The 24,850-nt window shown below is 41.6% G+C and overlaps 1 protein-coding gene across 3 annotated transcripts in view; it reads right to left on the minus strand.

The window, feature by feature from the left end:
- Positions 1 to 24,608, minus strand: part of LOC141981337 (carbonic anhydrase 3-like) — a 34,822-nt gene extending 10,214 nt beyond the window's left edge. For 2 of the 3 annotated variants that reach the window (XM_074943015.1, XM_074943016.1), the window contains exons 1-6: positions 24,508 to 24,608; positions 23,734 to 23,931; positions 13,704 to 13,822; positions 9,004 to 9,096; positions 7,477 to 7,542; positions 5,688 to 5,843 (exon numbers count right to left, since the gene is read on the minus strand). In XM_074943015.1, the coding sequence (XP_074799116.1) occupies positions 5,688 to 5,843; positions 7,477 to 7,542; positions 9,004 to 9,096; positions 13,704 to 13,822; positions 23,734 to 23,931; positions 24,508 to 24,550 (675 nt within the window). In that variant the 5' untranslated portion in view covers positions 24,551 to 24,608. The remainder of the gene's footprint in view (positions 1 to 5,687; positions 5,844 to 7,476; positions 7,543 to 9,003; positions 9,097 to 13,703; positions 13,823 to 23,733; positions 23,932 to 24,507) is intronic. The other variant, XM_074943017.1, reaches the window with a different exon arrangement.
- Positions 24,609 to 24,850: the final 242 nt, after the last annotated feature.

Consider the following 24,850-nt stretch of genomic DNA (forward strand, 5'->3'; position numbering starts at 1 on the left):
CCGAGGCCAGGTGTCCCGACGTGGAATGCTCCCCATTGGTGCCTGCCCACTCCACTACTTTAGTGGGGGAGCACCCCCTATCTGCTCTCTTTTTCTTGTGAGGCACTGGCGAATGGGAGGTGTTTGGTGCTTGCACTAGGGGCGATCTTCAGCACCGGGGAATGGCAGTGCTGAGAGTCCTTAGCCAAGTCTTTTCTCAGCACCGAAGCTTCCTGCACCAAGGCTGGCGTGCTGCGCACCGAAGCATTGGGCTTGGGGTCGGACTCCACCTGGGTCGGCTGGGGGTGAAGGACTGACTCTATCGGGAGGAGTTTTAGCCAAAAGTTCCGTTCCTTTTTTGTTCTGGGCTTGAAACTGCTGCAGATTTTACACTTGTCTGACTGGAGTGCCTCTCCAGGGCACTTCAGGCAGGAGTCGTGTGGGTCTCCCTTAAGCACAGGCTTCAGGCAGGACCTGCACAGCTTGAAACCCTGAGACCAATGGATGCCCCACTCCTCAGGGGGGAATCAAGATGGGGGGACCCCCAACTGATAACTAACTACTAATACTAACTACAAATTATTTTTTGAACTATTTACGGAAAACAATGGAGAATAGTCCACCAGGGGATCACATGCTAAACACAAGAGAGAGAGAGAAGCTGCTCCAATGACCGTCGCTGGCGGTAAGAAGGAACCGAAGAGGCAGCGGGTCGGCAGGGACCTACATACACCACCATTAAGGCACCATTCCAGAGAACCGCTAGGGGGAAAACCTTCCAACAATCGTGCACGTGGCATGCACACACCTACTTGGAATTGACATGAGCAATCACTCGAAGAAGAATCCTATTTTGGAGAATAGAGGCATGTGTTTTCCGTTCCATGAGAAATCTGGCCAGTGCAGTATAAAAGGAAAATACACAGTGAGTAATTGCACCAAAATGAAAAGCTCAGTTTGAAATCAGACTTGAGAATTCTGACCTTTGAGCCCAGTGCTTTAACCAGAACATCATCAGAGTGACTGGGCTATAAACTGGAACTGCCAGTTTGAAGAAATTTTTCCCCGAAGGCCATAGAGCTGCATTGGCTGCAGTAACTCTCATGGCCAGCATGCTACTCTCGGAGGATTAGAATAGCCAGGGGACCCATTGCCTAGATACTACAGTGGCACTACATAAATATTTACAGTAGATAGATCCACATAGTCAGAGATCCACTGGTTCCACCCCTGCTTTCTCCAGCTCAGTCTTGCCCCCAGGCTCAATGTGATGGGGTGCAGGGAGCACTGGTTTGCAGAGTTCTGTGACATGCAAGGGGTGTGCACCACCTATGCAGGGGCCCCAAATCCTATCCCCTCCCTTTCAGCACAAGAACTGCACCATTTGGTCATAGGAATAGAGTCCTCCGGGGCTGTGGGGGAGGAGTCAGCATTTGGTCCTTTGTGAGAAGGCCTTAGGGCTGGATTTTCCAACAAATCCTTTGCTTCAGTAGTGAGCTGAGGCACAAGACTATATTCTGCTGTGGAACAGTAGGAAGACTCAATACTAGTGTCAGCAATATTAAGATAGCAAGATGCTGCCCCCTGCAATGCTTTAGATGGATTAGAAGCTGGGCCTTCAGTTTGTTTCTTTTTTGGTGAAAACATTAAAAATCCAGGGTTATCTTCTCTTTGTGTGATGCCACAAGCAACATTTTCCAGGTACTTCTCAAGACTTGATAATGTTCTTCCCTGTTTTTGCACCCAGCGATACCTATTTCCATGCAACCCACTCCTGCTGGACCCATACCCCCACACTGGGTTGCACCTAGGAGGGTTAGTATATACATTTGCTGAAAAGTGCCAGGCATGCCAAGGATGTTATAAAAATAAAATAGTAATAGCATGTGGATTGGGTAACGATGTACATATCTACCTGTTTGCATGGCTTAACACATATGGGATGAGCACATCTTTCCAGGTGCTCATATTGCACACTGGAAAATTTGCCCTCAGTATCTCAGCCATACAGAAACACCATCTTGGTCTCTGTGGCAAAGGGATTAGCACTTAAAACAATTATTGCCAGCAAGCCTGCAATGTTAGCACACTTCGAGGATTAGAGATCTTTAAGGCCTGAGCCTGTGAACCTCTCTCAGGTGAAGATTACTTAAACCTGGTCTATATTTAAAATGTAGGTAGACATAGCTACAGTGCTCAGGGGTGCTGACTTAATGCCAGGTGTCAACGCAATGCATTGACCTAGCTACTGCTGCTTGGGGAGGTGGAGTTCCTACAGTGATAGAAAAAAACCCTCCCATCACTTTAGGCTGTGTTTCCACTTTGGGGTTATTGCCGGCATCAGTACTGGGCCATAGTTGTGCTGCTATAGTGCCCGCAGTGTAGACATGGCCTTAGACTGCAACTCTTTGGGGCAGGAACTGTTGATTTGTTCTGTGTTTATACAGTGCCAAGCACAGTGGGGCCCTTGTCCTTGCCTGTGGCTCTTTGGCATTATTGCAATAAAAATATTACTAATAATAATTCTGTCTGTAAAGCAGAATGACAAAGCACCATCTACAGGTACTAATTATCCGCTTTGTAGAAATGATCAATATCTTCTGATGAGCAGATCTAGGTGCTTCCCTGCAGATTACACACAGGTCCTGATGGCTGCCTGGAGAACAATTAATTACCCAAACTTGTTACTAGCCGTATTTAGAAAGAAGAGCAGTCTGAATATAGATCAGAAACACATCAGATGAAGTTGGATCAATGATTCGGCACATAGCTGTTGCATTCTAAAAGAATTTCACACTAAGATCAACCCATTAAAGTAGGGGAGGAGAGGAAGCTGACATTTTTATTGTTGATGCAACACAGAGCTGTTCACTAATAGCTATACCTACATTGGAGTTTCATACAAACCCGTACATGATCCCCTGTGATGTAAACAGCTGAGTCAGTAATAAGGCTCTAACCAGATCTGTTGTTGTGCCAGGAAAACTGACCAGAGCCAATTTGCATTTTGCATACAAGGAGAAGCTTCCAAATATCTAATACCTTTATATTTTGGTACAAACAAGGAAAAAATAAGGAAGTGACCTCCAGACTGGCTCTGTATTTGAATGAGCTATGTAAAACGCAGTCATATAGGTCCTTGTGTTAGCTTTCCTCTTAAGGTTCAAGTCAGATCTGAGTTCTGGTGATTTCACTGTACTCCACTCATTCAGTTTTTTTTTAAACTAAGCAGCCACAAATGTATCAGGACATAATAATTTGGAAATAAAGTGCTGTGTGATACACTGATGCCTGCTAGGATCCATATGGAGTGTCAGAGATGCCTGCATTGGCTTATGTGTACTGTAGTCATAAAACACCTTGAGATTCTAGGATAAGAACATATGTCTACATGTATCTATTACGTGCATGTGTAACATGTCACTCACTCACTGTCTGACTCAAAGAATTTTCATGTTCCCATTGACTCTTGAACTTCGGGACTCGTTCATTGTGGACTGCTGAGCACAGGAACAATCCTACATTAAAAAGAAAAAGGAGGACTTGTGGCACCTTAGAGACTAACAAATTTATTTGAGCATAAGCTTTCGTGAGCTACAGCTCACTTCATAGGATGCATTTAGTGGAAAATACAGTGGGGAGATTTATATACACAGAGAACATTATACACATGTTATACTCATGTTCTCTGTGTATATAAATCTCCCCACTATATTTTCCACTAAATGCATCCGATGAAGTAAGCTGTAGCTCACGAAAGCTTATGCTCAAATAAGTTTGTTAGTCTCTAAGATGCCACAAGTCCTCCATTTCTTTTTGTGGATACAGACTAACACGGCTGCTACTCTGAATCCTAGATTAGAAAACTAACCTTTACATCTGAGATCACCAAAGAGGTCATTGGTCATTTTCATCCAATTTCAATCATTTAAGCACCTTTATGAGTATACTGGGGTGTGTGGAAATTTACAAAAAATATTTATTTCTGCTATGACACTGTTACGTTTAACATGAGGCCTTCAGATTGGAGAAATGAAGGTTCTCTGAAGTTGTTGCTTTTGTTTATTCAAATTTGGCCATGAACATTTCCAGAAATGTATTTAAAAGGATTACAAAATTTGCATTAATTTATTTGTTACATGCTGCCACTTAGAATGTGGGGCAAGTTATTTTATAGGTACCATTTGTTAAAAAAATATTATTTCACCTGTTAAAATGTGATTCCTATGGATTTTAGGAAGGAACCTTTTGGAATATTAAATAAGACTATATTGAAAGAACATTGTGGCTGCAAAATGAATCCCTCAGAAATTTGGAAATGCCAAAACTGAGGTTGCATTACAAACAGTTTTTAATTAGATGAGCACATGTAATGTGTAATGAATGAGATAGTTGACTATTTATTATTTGCCTCGATCACTACACTCCATAAAGAAAAGTGTACTGTTTCACTCTCTTTTCATTCAAAAATGTCTGAAGTCGTTTTGCTCAAACTTTCAAAAGACAAAAAAGAAAAACCAAAAAAATCAACTTGAACAGACACCAGACCTGGGACATTTTTTGCCTGAAAAATGAAAGTTTCAGAAAGTTATAAATTGAAAAACCTCTTTGGAATTGAAATGGTTTAAGCAAATATAACTATAGCTTTTTCTACATGCACTAAATGTTCTGCTGATTTATCACACCACATAAGTATCTAGGTTAGTGGCTTAAAATTTAATTTGCTTGGTGTTTGGACAGTGCAGGCTTCGGTTTTGCAAGGCTCTATGGCAAATAACATGTGTGAGCCACATCCAGCTCCATCATCTACAATCCGGAGTTTAAGTAAAGGGGAGAGTAGACAAAGAGGAAAGCAGAGGGAAAGCTGCCACTCCTCTTTGGCTGATGTATGAGAAAGACTGTTCCTGTTTCAATCTACAATAGTCCTGATTACAATCAGTCCCCTCCACATTGGTAGCCACAAAACCCACACAAACACTCTCTGATCACCTCCTGCTTCCTTGTGACCCCTCCTATTCTCCCCCAATCTGTTACAATCTCACTGATTTGTGAAGCTCTGTGGCCTTTGACCTGACCCTTCCCAGCAACATGGTCTAGGAATTTAGGAGCTGGAACCAACAATTTTCCAAATGTGGAGAGACAGAAAGGAACTGGGGTGGGTGGATAGGCTCATAGGGTATGTCTACACTGCAGCTATGTCTACCTATCCAGTGCCTCCCAGCCTGGATAGGTAGACTCATAGCTGTGTGGCACTGGCGGAGGCTTGAGCTAGCCACCCACCCTCAGACCCACCCTAACCCCTGGGTCCAAGCCTGAGGCTCCTCCAGTGCCACAGCATCTGCACAGCTATTGCTAGCATGCTAGCCTGAGCCCTATTAGCACAAGTCTATCTATCAGGGCTGGGAGACTCACTCCCCGCTGCAGTGTAGACATACCTTTAGCAGCCTGGAGTCCTGTGCAGCTCTTTTAGGGGTCCCAATGGTGCTTCTACTAAAGTCAGCTGAGGAGGTTACTAACAGAAGGGCCCAATCCTGACGTTCAGTTTTTACTCTATTTTAACCCAGTCTTTACTCATGCAATTTCCCATTAACTCCAAGGGGAGTTTTTCTTATTGAAAGAGTAGGGCTGGGATATGGCATATAAATAAATAAGCCGAAACTGTGAGAGAACCACGACAATAGGGAGGTTAATGTCCAGCTGAAGTTTACCTGGTCTGGGCTGACAATAATAGGTTCCCTCAAAAGAATCCAGGTAACACACTCATCACAAGGAGGTTCAGTCAAGGAGCCATGGTATGTCCAATAATCCCAAGATTTAGGAAAAAGAATTGATGGATCAAAGTTTGAAAAAGGAGCCTCTTTTCCCTTCAAATAAATAAAACAGAAATCTCTTTAATAACACTAATGGAGACACTGAGCTTGCTTAAAAAGAGAGAGTCAAGTTTCCATGGAAGAATTAATGAAATGTCCAATATCATGTAAGAGGCTGACCACCTCCTTTCAAACATTTGCCCTGTAACTTACTTTTCTAGAAATGACCACTAGTCCAAGGCTGAGATTTCCCAAAGAAATAAAATAAGATCCACTTTATCAAAGTGTCCACTGATGTAATTAAGTATAGGAACTTCTTAGAACTCTTGTCACCATAATGTACTGTTACCTAACAATTGTGACTGTGCATGAAATATTTATGTCCAGGATATATTTTCACTAACCCTTCCTATAAATACATAAATATGTAGCCTTGTTCAGATTTATACTTTGCCAAGAAAAAAAAGTATAACAAATAAAATTCAAGATGCTGTGCATTTATTTTAATTCCTTAGCTCATGCTCTTATCTTTCTCTGCTTTTCTTGAACTGTTTCTTTTTCAGAATAGCTACAGCCCAGTTTTGGATTTCTGTGATATATATGCATCTTGACTGGATTCCACTAACCAAAACTGAACAGCTAGGTTTCCATTGTTACTAAAACATGGTGTAAAATCTGACAGGCAGTCATTACCAGTTGCCATGTAATGGGGCTGGTATCACTGTTGTCTTTTTAACATAGTATCTGACAGTGTTTGATCTCTTCACTTATTCAGGAACCTTTGATTACAGTGGTGAGGCTGTTCCACATGTAGATGATGGCATGAAAAAAGGCCTTAAGAAAAAAGAGAGAAATGGTGGCTCTGGCATTATGGGCAGAGCAAAGAGGGCAAGGGACAGAGTAATAAATGATTCACGGTTGGTTAAGCAGGGAGAGGTGGAGTTATTTAGGGACTGAAGATAAGGCAAAGAAGTTTAAAGCTGAGGTGATGGAGAGTGGGGAGCTGGTGGAGAGGTTCAGGACTTGACCCTGCAAATCAATGGCACTACTTATATGCTTAAAGTTAAGCACAGGCTTAAGTGATTTGCTGGATTGGATACACAGTACTCAGCACCTTGCAGAAGCAAACGCTTAAAAAGGTGAGCGACATAATCAATGTCAGATGTATTCTGAAGAGTGAATTTTATTTTAGTAGAATCAGAATGAACCCCACCAATGTTGGTCACAGACTAATATTTTTAGGAAACACCCAGTGGTTGCATTTATTTCCGGTGTTAAACGTAGGCCTGATACTATAATTCGTATGCAAACTGAGCTCCCTTCTGTGGGAGTTCTGCCTATATAATGGGACAAGTATGGGACAAGGCCCTTAGATCATTAATTAATTTAAAAAGCAGTTTAGGATAGAGTTTGCAATGATAGTTGTGCTAATTATCAACAAGAGCTGCCTGGCAACTGATCCAAAGCCCACTGAAGTCAATGTGGGACCTTAGAGAAATGAGAGGAGGAATTACATTTCTCCTTAAAGAAAAAAAGATATTCCGGGCCATAGCCACCAGAATGCGCTGGCTGCTATGTGTTGCTGGAACAGTGCAAAGCAGCCAGAGCAGACTAGTGAATCTGGCTTTCTGATTTTCCCTACTGCAGCTACTCAGTTAACCTAATATAATAAAAACTGTTCTGTTACCTTTGTTTTAATACCATTTATTTCTTCAAGAATTCTCTTCATCTCTGGTTTGGGAGTTTTTCCTACCTGTAATGCAGGAAGCAAGAGTCGAAAAGTAGATATGCCAGCTGCTTTTTTCCCCTTCATCATTATAGGTCACGACTACATGAAAAACTGAACTTGACCCATCCCATCTGTCAGTTTAATTAGCAACATTCTCAGAACATTTAATTAGCAACATTCTCATCTTGTATGGAACAATAACAAAATGTTGCACCTGATAGGGGGGAAAACACCCTGAATAATATAAGAATCAAGTAATTGCTTGATTTTTCATTATAGTAGTATTTGCTAAAACAACATACCAGGCTCAGTCATGCTCCAGTTGAAGTGACTAGTACGACTACCACTGACTTAAGTGAGAGCATGGTGGGCTCCCAGTATTGAATATAAACTTGATGCAAAAGAAGAATTTCTGAGGATTAGTAGCAAATTAGTTTCACAGTTCACACAATTTTGGACTTATAACAAATAGAAAATGTATAGTTTCTTTAGCATGCATATGTACCATTTGATGGTAATTCTCCTACCAAATGCATGCTTTAGCCCTTATGCAGAAGCCTGACTTTATTAAAAATACAACTATATGCCAAGCTGAGGATCCAGGGAAAATATGAGCAGAAAGCTGATATCTCTGCAAAGGATCTGATCTCACGTAAAGAAAAGAAGAGAAGAGCAAAGAAATACTATAATAGGACTCTCTATATTTCCGAATAGGATTACAGTTTATGGGAAGGCCCTGGGTAGCACAATCTAAAAGTAATGTAACTTCTCATCACTGAAAGAATGTCTTAAAACATGGTTCATGTCACCAGTAACGCAAATTTGTTCTTATTCTCTTGGGCCTCATTGTGAGTCCCATGTAAACCAAACACCCACTGAAGTTTGGCATCAGAGAAAATATGAGAAATCGGTCTCTTCTCACAAGACCACCACATAATTTGACTGGTAAATATTAAAATTTACCTAATTTACTCTAATATACTAAAAAGGCTCAGGGTATATTTGCAGAGATGTGTGGAGAAGCTCACTCAGTACCGGCTCCTATTATATCTGCTAATAGCCCGTGCTCTCATTCCTCATTCTCGTAACAGACACAGAAATCATAATGTGAAAGAAAAATCACTACAGATTTTTACTGGTACAAGTGATACATGCTGTTTTTTGGCATGTTTTTCTCACGGGAAGATTAAAGTGGAATCTTTTGGAGAGATCCCGGATATAGAAATCAGTCAGTGAGTAATACAGTGCACCCCTGATTGCTATTGGACAGCCACCCGCTATTGACACTGCACCCCCCGAGCAGGAGGAGTACACCCTGTGGTTAGACGTCTTCCTCAGTCCCTCTATTCACATCAGAACATAATCCACCATTCTGAACATGTCCTCTAATGTGATACAATACTGAAAAGCAGAGCAGGAACCTTTCTCCTGCAAAGAACAAATGTATGCAATATTACAAAGAAAGAATGAGCTCTTTCTACTTACTTGCAGAAAAATACCCAAAATAGCCACACCATCATAGTTTCTCAAAGCTTCAGCGTAATTACTGTATTTTGAATACCAGTGTACCAAATGAAGCTGTAACCAAATACAATTAAACATTAATAAATATTATTCTGCAATAACAAGCCACCAAGAGCCCAATCTTGCATTCACTGTGCACCCAAACCTCTTTCAATAGGGTGAACAGGGAATACAGGATTGGGCCTCAAATGTATCACTCCATAAAAAGAAAATATGTATAAATATGCCCTATACCTTCTACAGCTCTTCCATGTGCTTGTGCTTTTGTAGCAATCACTTGTCAGCTATTTTACTTTTAAATAAAGTGTAAAAATTAGAATAGGGAGACTGCACAAAATATTGGAAAACTTGCTTAAAATTAATCAGATCATGTAATAGAGGAGATGCTTACCCATGCATGTAATTGCACATGTGCAATATATAAGTTATCCATTGATGTGTTGAATCTCAACTGGATTTTCAGGTTAATGAAATTCTAAAAGAAAAATCCTAATTCATGTATGCTTTATAAATTATTACTCTGTAGTTGTCTGCTCTACTCCCAATCCTGCACTGCTAGGGAATGGACAAGGTGGCCCTTTCCCACTTCTACTTTCTGTAATACTATGTTTTCAGGAAAATTTTCAACATTTATTTACCCTTCCAGAGGACTTATATAGCTTCTAATACCACTTGGTATGTGAACACATATTTTCAGGAGAGCTGAACAAACAACTGATTTTGCAGTTCCAAATACTATTTTTAAAAAATTGGTTTGATTTAAATCAAATACGAATTTTAGGTGAAATGGGGAGGTCTGTTTTAGGTCTTTTCCAGAGCAGGTCTTCCCAGGTCTTCCACAACCCAAGAAAGTACCCTAACTGCTGAGCTAAAGGTTATAAAGGGAGAGTAAACCCACAGGAGCACCTCCTTCCTGCACATTTTCTTCTTGCCATTCTGTGACTGGTCAAAAGTATTTATGTTAAATTTGTGAATAAATTTTAGGTCAACTGAAACTTCATTTTTAGTCAAATGAAATTATTTGTCCAAAATAAATAAATAAAAATTCACCCAGCTTTAACCTTTTATATAAAACAAATGTGGTATCATTGCAATCCAATAATTTGATTAAACTTAGCAAGGTGTCCCTTATACTAACAAAAAAACACCAACAAAACACCACTCACTCAATTTACCACAGGTCATGGTGGATTCTCTGTCACTGGCAATTTTAAAATTAAGATTTAATTTTTTTTTCTGAAAGATATGCTCTAGTTCAGTGGTTCTCAAAGCCAGTCCGCTGCTCGTTCAAGGAAAACCCCTGGCGCACCAGACCGGTTTGTTTACCTGCCGTGTCCGCAGGTTCAGCCGATCGCGGCTCCCACTGGCCGCGGTTCGTCACTCCAGGCCAATGGCGGCTGCAGGAAGCGGCGTGGGCCAAGGGACGTGCTGGCCACCCTTCCCGCAGCCCCTATTGGCCTGGAGCAGCAAACCACGGCCAGTGGGAGCCGCGATCGGCCGAACCTGCGGACACGGCAGGTAAACAAACCGGTCCGGTGCGCCAGGGGCTTTTCCTGAACAAGCGGCGGACTGGCTTTGAGAACCACTGCTCCAGTTCACACAGGCATTATTTTTGGAAATTCTATGGCTTCTATTATACAGGAGGTCAAACTAAATGATCACAATGATCCTTTCTGACCTTGGAATCTATGAATCAATGAATCACTGTCCCTGAATGTGGAATATAGGAGATTGCTCAATTTTAGGGCTGTCGATTAATCACAGTTAACTCATGCAATTAATTCAAAAAAAATTAATCGCAATTTAAAAAATGAATCACAATCAATCACAGTTTTAATTGCACTGTTAAACAGAACACCCATTTAAATTAAATATTTTTGATGTTTTTCTACATTTTAAAATACATTGATTTCAGTTACAACACAATACGAGGTGTACAGTGCTCAATTTACATTTACAAATATTTGCACTGTAAAAATGAAAAACAAAAGAAACAGTATTTTTCAATTCACCACATACAAGTACTGTAGTGCTATTTCTTTATCGTGAAAGTGCAACTTACAAATGTAGATTTTTTTTGTTACATAACTGCAAAACAAAACAATGTAAAACTTTAGAGCCTACAATCCGCTCAGTCCTACTTCTTATGCAGCCAAGTGCTATGAGAAACACATTTATTTAGATTTACAGGAGATAATGCTGCCCACTTCTTATTTACAATGTCACCTGAAAGTGAGAACAGATGTTCGCATGGTACTTTTGTAGCCAGCATTCCAAGGTATTTACGTGCTAGATATGCTAAACATTTGTATGCTCCTTCATGCTTTGGCCACAATTCCTGAGGACATGCTTCCATGCTGATGACGCTCGTTAAAAAAATAATGTGTTAATTAAATTTGTGACTGAACTCCTTGGGGGAGAATTGTATGTCTCCTGCTCTGTGTTTTACCCACATTCTGCCATATATTTGATGTTATAGTGGTCTCGGATGATGACCCAGCATGTTGTTGCTTTTAAGAACACTTTCATTGCAGATTTGACAAAACGCAAAGAAGGTACCAATGTGAGATTTCTAAAGATAGCTACAGCACTGGACCCAAGATTTAAGAATCTGAAGTGCCTTCCAAAATCTGATCGGGACAGGGTGTGGAGCGTGCTTTCAGAAATCTTAAAAGAGCAACACTCCAATGGATAAACTACAGAACCCAAACCACCAAAAAAAGAAAATCAACCTTCTGCTGGTGACATCTGACTCAGATGATGAAAATGAACATGCATTGGTCTGCACTGCTTTGGATCGTTATCAAGCAGAACCCATCATCAGCATGGATGCATGTCCTCTGGAATGGTGGTTGAAGCACGAAGGGACATATGAATCTTTAGCTCATCTGGCACGTAAATATCTTGCAATTCTGGCTACAACAGTGCCATGAGAACTTTCAGGTGACATTGTAAACAAGAAGCAGGCAGCATTATCTCCTGCAAATGTAAACAAATTTGTTTGTCTGAGAGAATGGCTGAATGAGAAGTAGGACTGAGTGGACTTGTAGGTTCTAAAGTTTTACATTGTTTTGTTTTTGAATGAAGTTATTTTTTGTACATAATTCTACATTTGTAAGTTTAATTTTCATGATAAACAGATTGAACTACAATACTTGTATTAAGTGAATTGAACATATGATTTCTTTTATTTTTACAGTGCAAATATTTGTAATCAAAAATAATATAAAGTGAGCACTGTACACTTTGTATTCTGTGTTGTAATTAAAATCAGTCTTTGAAAATGTGGAAAACATCCAAAATATTTATATAAATAGTATTCTACTATTGTTTAACAGTGTGATTAATTGCAATTAATTTTTTAATCGTACGATTAATCGCAATTAATTTTAATCACTTGACAGCCCTACTTAATTTATTTCTCTGTTGATGCAACATCTTATTATGAAGGATAAAAGCAGCATAGCCCAAGGCCTCCAATTACACTCTAGTGAAGCCCAATTCACTCCATAAATTCATTCTCCTCTATACACAGACCTAGAGGTCAAATCTTAGTCCTGAAAACTAAAGGCCAAGTAAAAGCCCCTTGCTTGATGGAACCAAGCAGGAGTTTGGAGAGACAGAGTCCTCCTATTCAGCCTGGAACTAGCATAGCCATGCAGTTTGACCATGGCTGACGCTAGTAGCAATAGAGATGATAGAAAAAAATCATCCATGGCCCCTACCACAAGGTTTTGGGTCAGCGGAGCTATACTATGTATCTGGTCTGCCAACATTTCTCCTTATGGCAAGCTGTTCAGAACTACCATAAAACTCGGCACCATGGCATGTATGTGGGTTTCAGGGTGGGAACACTAAGAGGCTGCAGCATGGCTTCTCATGTAGAGAAACCATGGTATTTCCATGGTAGTTTGGGCCTTGAACTCCCATGTGGGAGGGGGACAGAAACTGGAATTTGTTATTAATTAATTGGACTTTGAGTATTAGGGAGAATTTAGGCCCACAGTGAGTACATACTGGGTCAAATCCACCCATTAACTTCAGTGAATTCAGTACATAGTAGTTTGGTGCTTTTACACCCAAATAGCAGCAAATATTTGTTTAAAACAATTCTTGACAATAGAGTGATGATTTAAAAGCACAGATATTTAGAATGTGGAGGATATTCTCCGCCACCCTGCATCGGTTTTAAGGTACATCCAATTTTGGACCTCAGACAATTTAAATATCCCTTTAACAAGCCATTTCCCTCATCTGTGAAAATACCAAGATGCATTAATGTTAATAAACAAATAAAACTAGCAAAACATGATATTTTCACAAGTTTGAGAAAAACAAAACACTTTGCCACAAAAACTGTGTTTGCTACAAAAACAGCAAAAGATCTTACTGAAAATGGTGAATATCAGGCTGGAGCATATTTACAAAAAATTACACATTTTGCCAAGGGCGAAGGGTTTGTATTTTAGTTGTGAAAAAGCTGTGTTTGTTGGCAGAAATGATTCACCCTGGTTCACATTTTTGAATATTCACTGAAATAACAGGTTTCATACACAAACCAATAAATACTTGAAAGTGAAAATTGTTCATGATGCCCAGCTGCACAATAATTCCAAATTTCAGTTTGCACCATATAAATATATATAAAAAATGGGTCCTACCTCTCCCGCATATTTCACTCCATCCACAATGTGCTCAGAGCCATGGTCATTAGAAGAACCCCAATGAAAGTGAAGTTGACGCAGTCTGTAGATACCTGGGAGTGGCCCATTTCTCAGCACTGCAATTGATAACCTACATCAATATTTGGCTCAGAACTTTTTCAGAAAGCTTTGCTTCACAAGAGAGGTTCATATATTTACCAGAGAGGAGTCCAAACCTTGAAAGTGCTGAGCACCTACTGCAAATTCAAATTATTTCAGTGGGAGTTGAGGAAATTCAGCACCTTGCAGGATTGGGCCTATATCCTCCTATAACTAGGGTACATAGCACTATTTGATTACATAGCTATAGAAACTGCCATGAATCAGGGTCAAACCACAGAATATGATGCCAGTTACCGAACAGGTCCCCTTCCTCTAACAGCAGCAGGTACTGCAGTTTGGGGATGAAGCATGCTAAGGATGGCCCACTATCCTCAAGGAAATGTCCTGCTGTGGAATGAACAAATCTATGCTGAGCATTTGATGGGAATCTCTCTTGTGAAACTTGCCCTAGAGAGACCATGCAGTATTACAGGTGTTGTAGAGGTGCCATGAAGTACTAAAGCCCTACCAAAGCTTTTAAAACTAATTTGTTGCAAGCAATGTTTATTTATAGCATAGTCTGTTGCCTCTACGGGAAGTCTATTTCTTGAAGAAAGGGCAGAAGAAAAAGGTAAAAATAGATGAGTTAGAGAAGTGGCGACTGAACACGCAGACAAACTTTTTTCCCTGCAGAAGTTCCATAGGTGTAATTCCCATTGCAATGTATTCACCGAAGAGGCCATAATGCATTAAAGAGCCATTATTCCAAACACTGGGAAGGTTTTATTTATAGACCACAAAGAACAAGGTAAGTGCATTTTGACAATATCATGGTGTGTGGCTTCTTGACTACTCACACTTTCCAGCTAGTAGGTTAGGGTCTGACCCTGTCAAGCTCTGAGAATCCTCAATACCCATTTACTTTCCTGGAAGTTAAAGGTGCTCAACAACTTCTACAAGGGGTCCAGCACCTCACAGGATTCAGTCCATATACATTAGGTAAGGACAATTACATCCCTGGATCTGAAAAGACTGGGAGTAAGTCCATGTTCAGCTCCTTTTTGAAATGTCCTAGAACTAAAGCATCTAAAGGAGGCCTTTCATGTGTTCTCTCAGAAATTTAATACTGTAGGCAGTTTGTCAGCAGGATCAGTAGCAGCTGTCAGGGGCATCAATTGTCCATTAAAACAGACTTGTAAAACCTAGTAATCCTGTTTGAGGGGAAATAATGACATAGTATTTTCACTTGTGGACTATCACCAGTCATTTTAAGTCTGGCACCAGGTGAAGCTGTAAGACATCATGCCAAAAAAAAAAAAAAAGAGCTTTTCTCTTCTATAAACAGGGCTTAATTTGTGCCTAACTGATTTTGATCCAGACATAATGACAAAAGACTATGGCTTAACTTTAATTCATAGATTCCAAGGCCAAAAGGGACCACTGTGATCATCTAGTGTGACCCTATGGTATAACACAGGCCATAGAACTTCACAAAAAAATTTAATGGAGACTATCTTTTAGAAATATGTCGCAGGAGGTAAACAAACCGGTCCGGCGCGCCAGGGGCTATTTGGGTTGTAGCTCTCCTAGACAAAAGAAATTCACATCCTTTGGGGTATTTTTTCTTCCATTGTTCCTTCATTTTCAGGAAATCCAATTTTAACACTCTGATGGACAAACACAACACTAGGAGATATGCCAGTTTTGAAGGTGAGTTTCTGATATTCCAGGAGTAGATTAGCAGTAGATGCTAAGGGATTGCGTAAAAGATTCACATCCCCAAAATATTTATTTTATGAACTGTATTGATTTGGGTAGGGAGGTTTGCATGTCCAATTCCTCTGTAACCTCAGAAAAAAGAGAGGTAAGGACACAAGTACATAATTCGACAATGGATGTAGAGTTCTCCTCTGACATTTTATAGACAAAGAGTATCTAAAAAGGGTGTTTTTATATTCTGTGTTTGATTTTTCCCACAGAACAAAATTCCTATTGTAGGATGTGTCAGCTGCATTCTTCCAACCTGAAAGCAAAAGTGTACCTGAAATCCTGCGAGATTCCCTGACAACTGCTATCTGTCCATGATAAATCCTTAACTGCAGAATTATCTTGCTGCTTTCTTCACAGTAGGTGGAGAAGATGTGGTCCTGTCCAAGGAATGGAGAATGCATCCTTCCTGCAGCTTTGCTTGGGAACCTTCAGAATCTCAATTACTGGCATTTTTGGTTGGCAAAATCCCATCACTAGAGTCTCCCATAGATGAGAAATGTTTCAGGGTCCAGGGATGCTTCCTCCCAAAGCGTGGATTTGCCACCAAATTCTCTGTCCCTGGGGTATGTTGAGCAGTTTAAGTTTCCAGATGTTATGGACAGTGGTCATCTATGCTGACCTGGTTTCCACTAGTTCTAAGGAATAGAACAATCATAATATTTCCTGTATTATTTTCCATCCCATTCCTTTTTGCAATCTAACTTTTTGCTTGCTGTTTTTGAATGCTGCTGCATATTGAGCAGAGGTGTTTAGGATAAGATGAATAACTTATCCTGTACCCAGGATAAAAACGCATTCCACAGGACAAACACAATTACCTTTCAATGATACACAATTGCCAGGAGAGCCTGAAAATTTCCCCATAGTTTGGATGCATAGGAATGAAGAAAATGGCTGAGTGTAAATCTGTTTTTCATTGAACTTCCCCTTTTTAAACCTTGAGTTTAAAGGTTGACCATGAGAAATGGGTGGACACTCATAAAAAGCTGCATGGACTTTGCATGTAAGATTGGATTATATCCCGTAATGGACGTAGGAATCATGAAAATAGAGTTTATTCAGCCACCATGAGAGTTTTCCTTTGGCAGTACTTCTAGGTCCTGAGACTCTGGATTTTCTATGATCTTTTCCTCTAAGTCTAGGGTGAGAAAGCTGTTTATATTGATTTACAAAGTGAGGACCCCTTGTACTGGTTTGGTGCTAAGGTGTAATTTTAGCCTGTCTGATTCCTATCACAGGGCTGATAAGATGATATTGGACCTTTTACAGAGCCTAAAGCATTCCTGCCTTTGCTGATGAATGCTTTGGCTGTGGATTGGAAAAGAATCTCTGCACGTGAATATAGAATGCTGCACATAAAAGACTGATCATTTGAATGTCTTGTCTTGTAAGTCAGTAAGAAAACTCTGCTTCCATATCCCAGAACCTGCATCTCCCAGTTGGTGAGGTGGTCTGCCTTGAGATGCAGCACATAAGTGAAGGTTGAAAATTCTCTTACAGGCTGGATAGTGCAGCCTCTTGATCTCCTTCCTTCTTGGCTTGAGGATAACTATACAAGCCACAGCACTGGAGATGCCCTCCTTCTTCCTTAACCTCATCAATATAACTGTGCCTCTGGAGAACTGAACTGTTTGGATTAGGGACCCCAAATGGTTTAAGCAAAACTTTTCCTATCCATGATATCTGCAATACTGCGTCCACCCTGGCATTGGTAACCCAGCATGAGTCTGGTGTGCAGGGTAAGCATTTCTGTAGCCTCTTCAGAGAGAATGTCCCACATTCCCTTCTTCTGTTCTAGCTCTAGGCAACCTCACATACACAGCAAGAACACCTGAGAATTTACAGTGTTCCAATGCACATAATGTTTATCATGTCTTACTCCCTCAGCTATTTCTATCCTATTTGGGAACACGTTTCTGAAAAATTAAAAGTGGAGAAAAGCTTCCTCTACATTGACAGTGAGGTCTGGACAGCCTACACTGAAATCCCAATCACAGCCTACACTGAAATCCCTCTCAGCTTCTTTTCATGGTGTCCAAGCATGGGATTGCAGAAGAGGGCAGACAAGAGCCTCCTAGTGGAGCTCACAGGCTCTCTCTAATGATGTTTGTGTACGCAGCATTTCTGGTGGGTGGGAGGTGGCCCCGTCAAAATGGTGTTGACCTTCTTTAGGCATTTAGCTGAGTGTTTGGCTTTATGTGTGGGCTTTGGGAACTGGGAATTTTCCACAGTTTATTTCTGAAGGAGAAATATCACGGCCACAGTAGGGAATACAGATGTGACTCCCTTAAGATTGCTGTTGTTGGACTCAAGTAACTTGGCTTAAGCCATTAGGATGCACCCCTCCAGAGGTGGAATAGCCCAGGAGAGTGGTATTAGGAAAGTACTCACAACATTTTGGTTCCCAGAGGGCTCCTGGTCAGTGACTGATTCTTACTATGCGTGTTTGTACACTGGTTTTGAATGGGGCCCTTCTCTCCTATTTATGGAAAATTTATTATAGTGACGACAGTCTAAAGTACTTGCTGAAATGTAGAGTTCGCAGCACCTATTTAAAAGAGGCCTCTGTCACAATGTGGGGCCTGTAACTGGGTGTGCAGAGACAGAGGTCTGGTGGAGAGGGGCCTCTCCATTTCCTGCAGCGCCCCATGGTTATCCATCATGGAACTGTTTTATGACCAGCAAGAGACTTCATTTGCATCAAAACAGTACAGTTTTTTTAGTGAGGCTGGCATAGCCAGTGAGGGTCAATGCTGTACAGGAGGATGCAGCTGAGGGGAGCAGAGACTCTTCCATGTGGCTCATCTGAGGTCAAGTGACAAAAATCAGTTTGGCACAGAAGGTCAGCCCTGTTTATAGACATGAGGAATTCTTGTCCTTGCAAACAAGTCTTAAAACCGTTACCTGTGGCCAGATCTACAGGGCCAGGTGGTTACCCACAAGGGAAAATAATGAGGCATTATTCCCCAAGATAGAAAATGTTGCTTTACAAGGAAACAAAGGAACAATATCATTAAGCAATGTTACAGTTCATTATGTCAACAGCGCATTAGGAAAAAATCCATACATAAATAAACATGTGCTGAGCAGAAACTATCAGTACCCCCATGATCATTATGACTAATAAAGTCAGTTAAGCAGGTTTCCAAAAGGCCTTCAGTAGAGTTACGTCATTCATATTTTAAAATGGAATTTTCCACTCTAAGGAACTGTTAAAAAGGGAAGATAAACCCAGTATTTCTTTTGGTGTTATTTGTATGTAAATTTGGTGGTTTTGAAGGATGAGAAGCACTTAATATACAAAGGAAAAAAGTAGAGTTTTCTCACAGTTTTACAATACACATCCATGATGACTTACAACACAATACAGCCTGCTCTTTCAGCTCATGGCCACTTTTGAGTAAAGACTGCTATAAAATTAGCTCCCAAATTCATTGTCTTTTTTGACCTAATGCAACCTGTGTCTCCAGAGGCAGAAAACATGTAACCCACACCAGTACTGCAGCCCCAGAAGACTTTGTTTGAAGAGCACTCAAGGTTTGATCTCCAACCACAGCATGGAGGATCAAAGTTAACATCAATACAATTCTTAAATCCTGTTGGGCCTAAGCATTGCTTAATTAATGCTAGCTGTCATCATACTGAAATGCTTAGTGTTAAAAGATGTGCTAAGCACAGAGTAAAAGGTTTAGCTTTGTTGTTTGTCTTTAGTTGGCATATGTGCAATCCATTGGGAGTACATAAGCAAAGCTTTATGTTAGGTTTTAGCTGTGCAAATTCTTCTAACTCTTACTGACTTTAGTAATACTTAAATAAATCATCATAAATAATTTGCAGTTATATAAAGTCTTTCACCTAAGGATCTCAAAGTGCCATTCAAAAGTAGACAAGCATTGTTATCTTCATTTCCCTTTTACATATGTGGAAACTGAGCGACAGAGGCTAAGTAACTTACCCAAAGTCACACAGCAAATCAGTGGCAGAGTTGGAAAGTCTGTTAGCAGAGTTTCCTGGCTAATGACCAGACAATACTGACTCCCTGCAGTGTGAACTGTGGGACTAGAAGGGATAGCAGCACCTTAAAAAGGTTATTCTTTAATAGTTTTTGGAGCTCTCTACATTACAAATGGCTTTCTTTTAACACTCAAAACCTTATGACAAGGCAAGGAGCTGGTACCGTGAATAAGGAACTAGGAATAAGGAAGCAACTTCAACCTCATAACTTTTTGTAAGATTAGACCAAAACACAAGTCCAAGCTCAGTTAGATTTCTCCCAACTAAAAAGAGTTATTACTGTTATTTATCCTCAGTATTTCTATGATTATGGAAGCCAAAAAATGAACATATATTCATTGAAATTTGATAAATATAATATTATTTATGAAATGCTAGCATATACAATTCTTCACATTAAAATTCTGTTGGTAAAAGTTTTATGAATGAGCTACGTCCAAAGAGAAACATTTCTATGAAAGGCTGTAATGAGGCAGTGGAAGATCTGGCAGGAAGACAAGGGGGAGACTTGCAGGAAAGCATGTCTGAACGCTGCATCTCCAGCCTCTGTCCTGCAGCCATCAGACAAATCAGTGGGGTGGGGTGAGAGGGGGTACAGATGGCCAGAGAATTTGTGCATGGAGTATCAGGGGAGATGCCAGAGGTATCTGGTGGAGTGACAGAGCTGGAAGAAAGAGCCTAACCTGGTCAAGCTCCCCATGCTGGACGCTCATCAAGGTGCTGTGGTTGGATCCCAACCTGGATTTACGTGCCTTTAAACTTCCCTGGGCCTCAGCAGGCCTCTCCGGCTCCAGCCTCCCGCACACTTTTTCTGAGTACAGTTGCTCAGTTGCTCACAGAAGTGGGACCTCATGATCCAGCTGCCCTAGACCCCCAGGACCCGTCCTAACTCCCTTCAACACACCCAATACCTTAGGCACTCCCTTTTGCAGAGCTCCACATTTTGGGGACTCTGGTTTACAGTTTAACACTTCAGGGACACATGATAGTTGAACCAAACAGACATAGATTTTGCAGATAGATTTCTAAAAAAAAACAAACAAACCACCACTATCATTCTTGGTCACCTTTTCTCTCAGAATCAAACACCTAATGAGAATACCTAGCCTGAAATAAATTTACACAAGCACAAACTTTTCTGCACTTTGTGACAGCAGTGGAATCAATGTCATATATTGCTTATGTGTAAGCATTTCATAATTTACCTAAGATTATTTATGATTATTATTTATTTGCTTGACAGTAGTCCCTAGGGGCTGCAGTCATGATCAGGGCCCCATTACGTTAGGCTCTGGGTACCTTTAGTACTGTGCTGCCCTAAAGAGTTTACAATCTAAGTATACAATGGGAGACAACGGTGGATGCAACAAACAGATGGGAGCACAAGGAAACAATGAGACAGTCCTAGTGCGCATAATCAGCAGTGATTATGGAGGTCTTTAGTATACTGCAGCTACGTTTCGTTAATGATGTAGCTCATCAATGATAGAATTCCAAAGCAAACACCATGAAAATGAATCTAATAAAAAAAACACATTAGGAAGAAATGCTAAGTGATTTCCATTAAGGAGATGTGGTTTTGTCTTTGCTAGAGAACTAATCAAAATCCCATAACTATTCCCAGTCTGTTGTGTGCTTCCATTTTTCATTTTATTGGATAATTCATCTTGTATTCATTTTGACAATAGATTTGTTTTCATGAACCCATCAAAGTAATAAAAAAAAAAGTTGATGTATACACACTTAAATATTTAAGAGCATTGAGTCTTTTAGCAAATTCTCTCATACTAATTATTGTCACTACTAGCAATAGTAGTTGAAGCTTACAATGCAGTTTAAAAACAACATCATATTTTGTGCCAAAAGAGGCTGGTCTTTCACTCTACAACATAAAGCGACAGCCATTTGTTTTCCCTTTTTTTAAGATTGGTACTTCACATATTACAAATAAATGGCACAATCCTGCAGACCTTACACTCAAGCATAAGGGCTGCTGCATGGAGTCCAAATTGGAGCTGCCCGAAAATCAGATTTGCAGGAAATTTCAACATTTTAAAATGTGTTTTCCTTTTGGAATGTTGTTGTTTTCTTCCCAAATTGAAGGAAATGATTACCTAGGCTACATCTTTATTACAAGTTAGGGGTGTGATTCCCCTCCTCAGGTACACATACTTGTGCTAACTCTCACTGAGCAAGCATGAGTATAAATAGCAATGAAGCCACAGTAGCGTGGATAGCAGTAGCACAGGCATGACCTAGCCATGACAAATACAAACCCACCTGAAACCACGGAGCCCTTACTTGGCATGGCTAAGCCTTGCCTCTGCTGCTACCCGTGGTACTGCAGCTACACTGGTATTTATGCTTGTGCTAGCTCGATCAGAGCTAGTGTGAGTACGTGTACACCAGCAGGGGAATCACACCCCTAGCTCCTAGTGTGGACGTAATCTTAGAAAAAAAAATCAGTTTTGAAAATTTGTCATTTCAGAATATCAACATTGTGTTGGAATTGTGTAGCTTTCTTTCAAATTTTAATTTATGGAGTTTTTCATTTTAATATTATTTTTACATTTATTTCACGATATGTCAGATGCTATTTCATAAAAAAAAAGTTTTTAAACAAAAAAGCCTTTTCTGACAACAAACTCATTTGACAACAATTTTCCTATCCGCTCTACTCCAGGTAGTACATGTAGTTGCTGAAGCTTCTTGAGATGTGTTCACAAGGGCAAGAGACTTTGTGAACAGAAATTATGGCTGTTGCTGCTAATCTGCATTCAGAAATATTCACTGAAAAGCTCTGCAAAGATGAGAGCAAGTTTTGATTTCTAGAGCCGTAAGAATTAGAGCTGCAGTACTAGTCACTTGATTTCCTTTTTAACTCAATAGTGAAGCAACTTCATAGCTTATTGACAGCAACTTTTCTATGAAGTATAGCCAATGGTATCAGTATGCAATTCCATTTGTACAGAGATGCTACATGCTGCTGGCACTTGCTAAAAGGTATTGGCGTGTCTCTTCGATATGTATGGCTGCTCTAAGCCTGAAGAGCCACATCTGATATGTGCAGCACTTTGCATGTGGTTGTAAAGAATTGGTGGGTAAACAGGTTAATAAGAATGGTGATACTTTTAGAGCAGTGGTTCCCAAACTTGTTCCGCCGCTTGTGCAGGGAAAGCCCCTGGTGGGCTGGGCCGGTTTGTTTACCTGCCCTGTCCGCAGGTTTGGCCGATCGCGGCTCCCAGTGGCCACGGTTCTCTGCTCCAGGCCAATGGGAGCTTCTGGAAGCGGCGGCCAGTATGTCCCTCGGCCTGCGCCGCTTCCAGCAGCTCCCATTGGCCTGGAGCAGCGAACTGCGGCCAGTGGGAGCCGCGATTGGCCGAACCTACAGACACGGCAGGTAAACAAACCGGCCCGGCCCGCCAGGGGCTTTCCAGGCAGAAGCGGCGAAACAAGTTTGGGAACGACTGTTTTAGAGAATGTTAATGTTTGCTTTAAGGAGTTCGTTTTAAACTGAAGTTTCTAAGCCCTTTCCTTTTGTATCTGGGGACTCATTTAGCAGAAATACTACAGGCTTAATCCTGCAATCCTTAGGCAAAAAACTCACCGACTTTAATGGGATTCTTGCCAGAGTAAACACAGCAGGATTTAGGGTCGATTGTTAGCTATTTTTCTTTGTCAAAATAGTATGATCACACTTTTCAAAAATGATATTTTGCATTTACACGGGCATTCCAGCTGGTGACCTCAAAGTGTTTCTGGTGAAATTCACTCCTCTCACAGAAATCCTGAGGATTTGGGCTCCATGTAGGTGGAGTGCAGTGTGGCTGGGGAGGGGAAATCCACTCTACAGCCAAGGGGAACATTCTGTGGCTGCTGAGCAGCCCCTCCCTTTCCCCTCATCCCCAACTGAAACTGTACCGAGGGGCTGCTATAGCAATCACAACCTCCCTGCCCCAGCTGTGTTGAGTACTGGGGGCACTGGATCCACAAAAATGCAAATATTGGACCACCCCCAACGTGGCCATCTGTGTTGGTATGCATAGGGCCAATACAAAGACCCTTCTGCATATAGCATATTAGCATATAGAGCAGATGTTGTTTTCCAAGAACTTCGCAAACATTCATTTCTATAATTTCTTCAGGTAAAACCCAGACTAACCTGATCTATTGAAAGTGTCGTCAAACACAACTTTGCAGGTTCTCCCATTGTTCACTATGGTCCTAGCTCCGACAGGATCATATCCAACACACCAAGGCAGAAGAGAGGGCTCATAATGGACCTCTTTGGAATTGATTTCAATAGGTGACTGATTGTCTCCTTTGGCAATAGGGTAATATTTGTGCCAGTGCTCAGGTCCTAGGAAGAAATGCAAAGGAATGACATGAAAATCTCTTCCATTTAGGTATAAAGTTGACATCTGTTTAATACAAATACAATCAATGTTACACTTTATTCATACATCGCCTCACAGCTGTGCCCTTCACTGTGGATCTTTCCCCTCCTTTTGGTTTTCAGACAGAGGCATTTGAACCATTGGGCGTGACTCCTTTTAAGAAACTGTTTTTGCAGGTGAATATGCCGCCGAGCCACAGGCCCGCCCCGCCCCGCCCAGCCGGGGAGCTGGAGTCAGCCGCCTGGATCGCCGCGCTCCAGGAGCTGTCCAAGATCCACTTTCCGGGTGAGGGTGGAGATCGGACGGGGAACGTGGGTTGACCTGGCGGTAAAGTTGTGCCCAGACTTATTATCATGGCAGCAGAAGTTGCAGGAGCCAGGAGCCAGCCGCCACCCAGCCCGCCCCAGTCTCAGCCCTTGCAGCGTCTGCCAGAGCGGCGGTGCCGGACAGATGCGCTGACAGCGGAGCCCGGGCTGGCCGCGAGCGCCGCAGGCTCCCGCCCCAGGGGAGGCTGCGGGGCTCGCCCTGCCGCCACTCACCGTTGTCGCTGTCATAGCCCCACTGACAGGATTGCTGGGCCATGCTCTCGGCGCGGGGTCTCCGCACTCTGTGCCCGGGCTGCTCCGGCCGGCTCCTGCAGGACGGTGGCGCCGGCTCCGCCAGGGGCTTTTATAGGCTCCCGCCAACTCCGAGCCCCCGTTGAGGCCGGTCGGGGGGGAGAGGGACAGAGGGGGCGGGGGCGCCTGGCCGGCGCGCAGGGGGCGGAGAGAGCGATCCCCTGGACTCCCCTGCTGCCCCCCCCCCCCCCCGCGCGCCCTCCGCCGCCTCTGCCCCGCTCCCCTGCCCGTCTGCTTCGCCCCTGGCAGGCTGGCCCCCGCAGAG

This window comes from Natator depressus, chromosome 2, assembly GCF_965152275.1.
Source record: "Natator depressus isolate rNatDep1 chromosome 2, rNatDep2.hap1, whole genome shotgun sequence".
NCBI classification, from domain to species: domain Eukaryota; kingdom Metazoa; phylum Chordata; order Testudines; family Cheloniidae; genus Natator; species Natator depressus.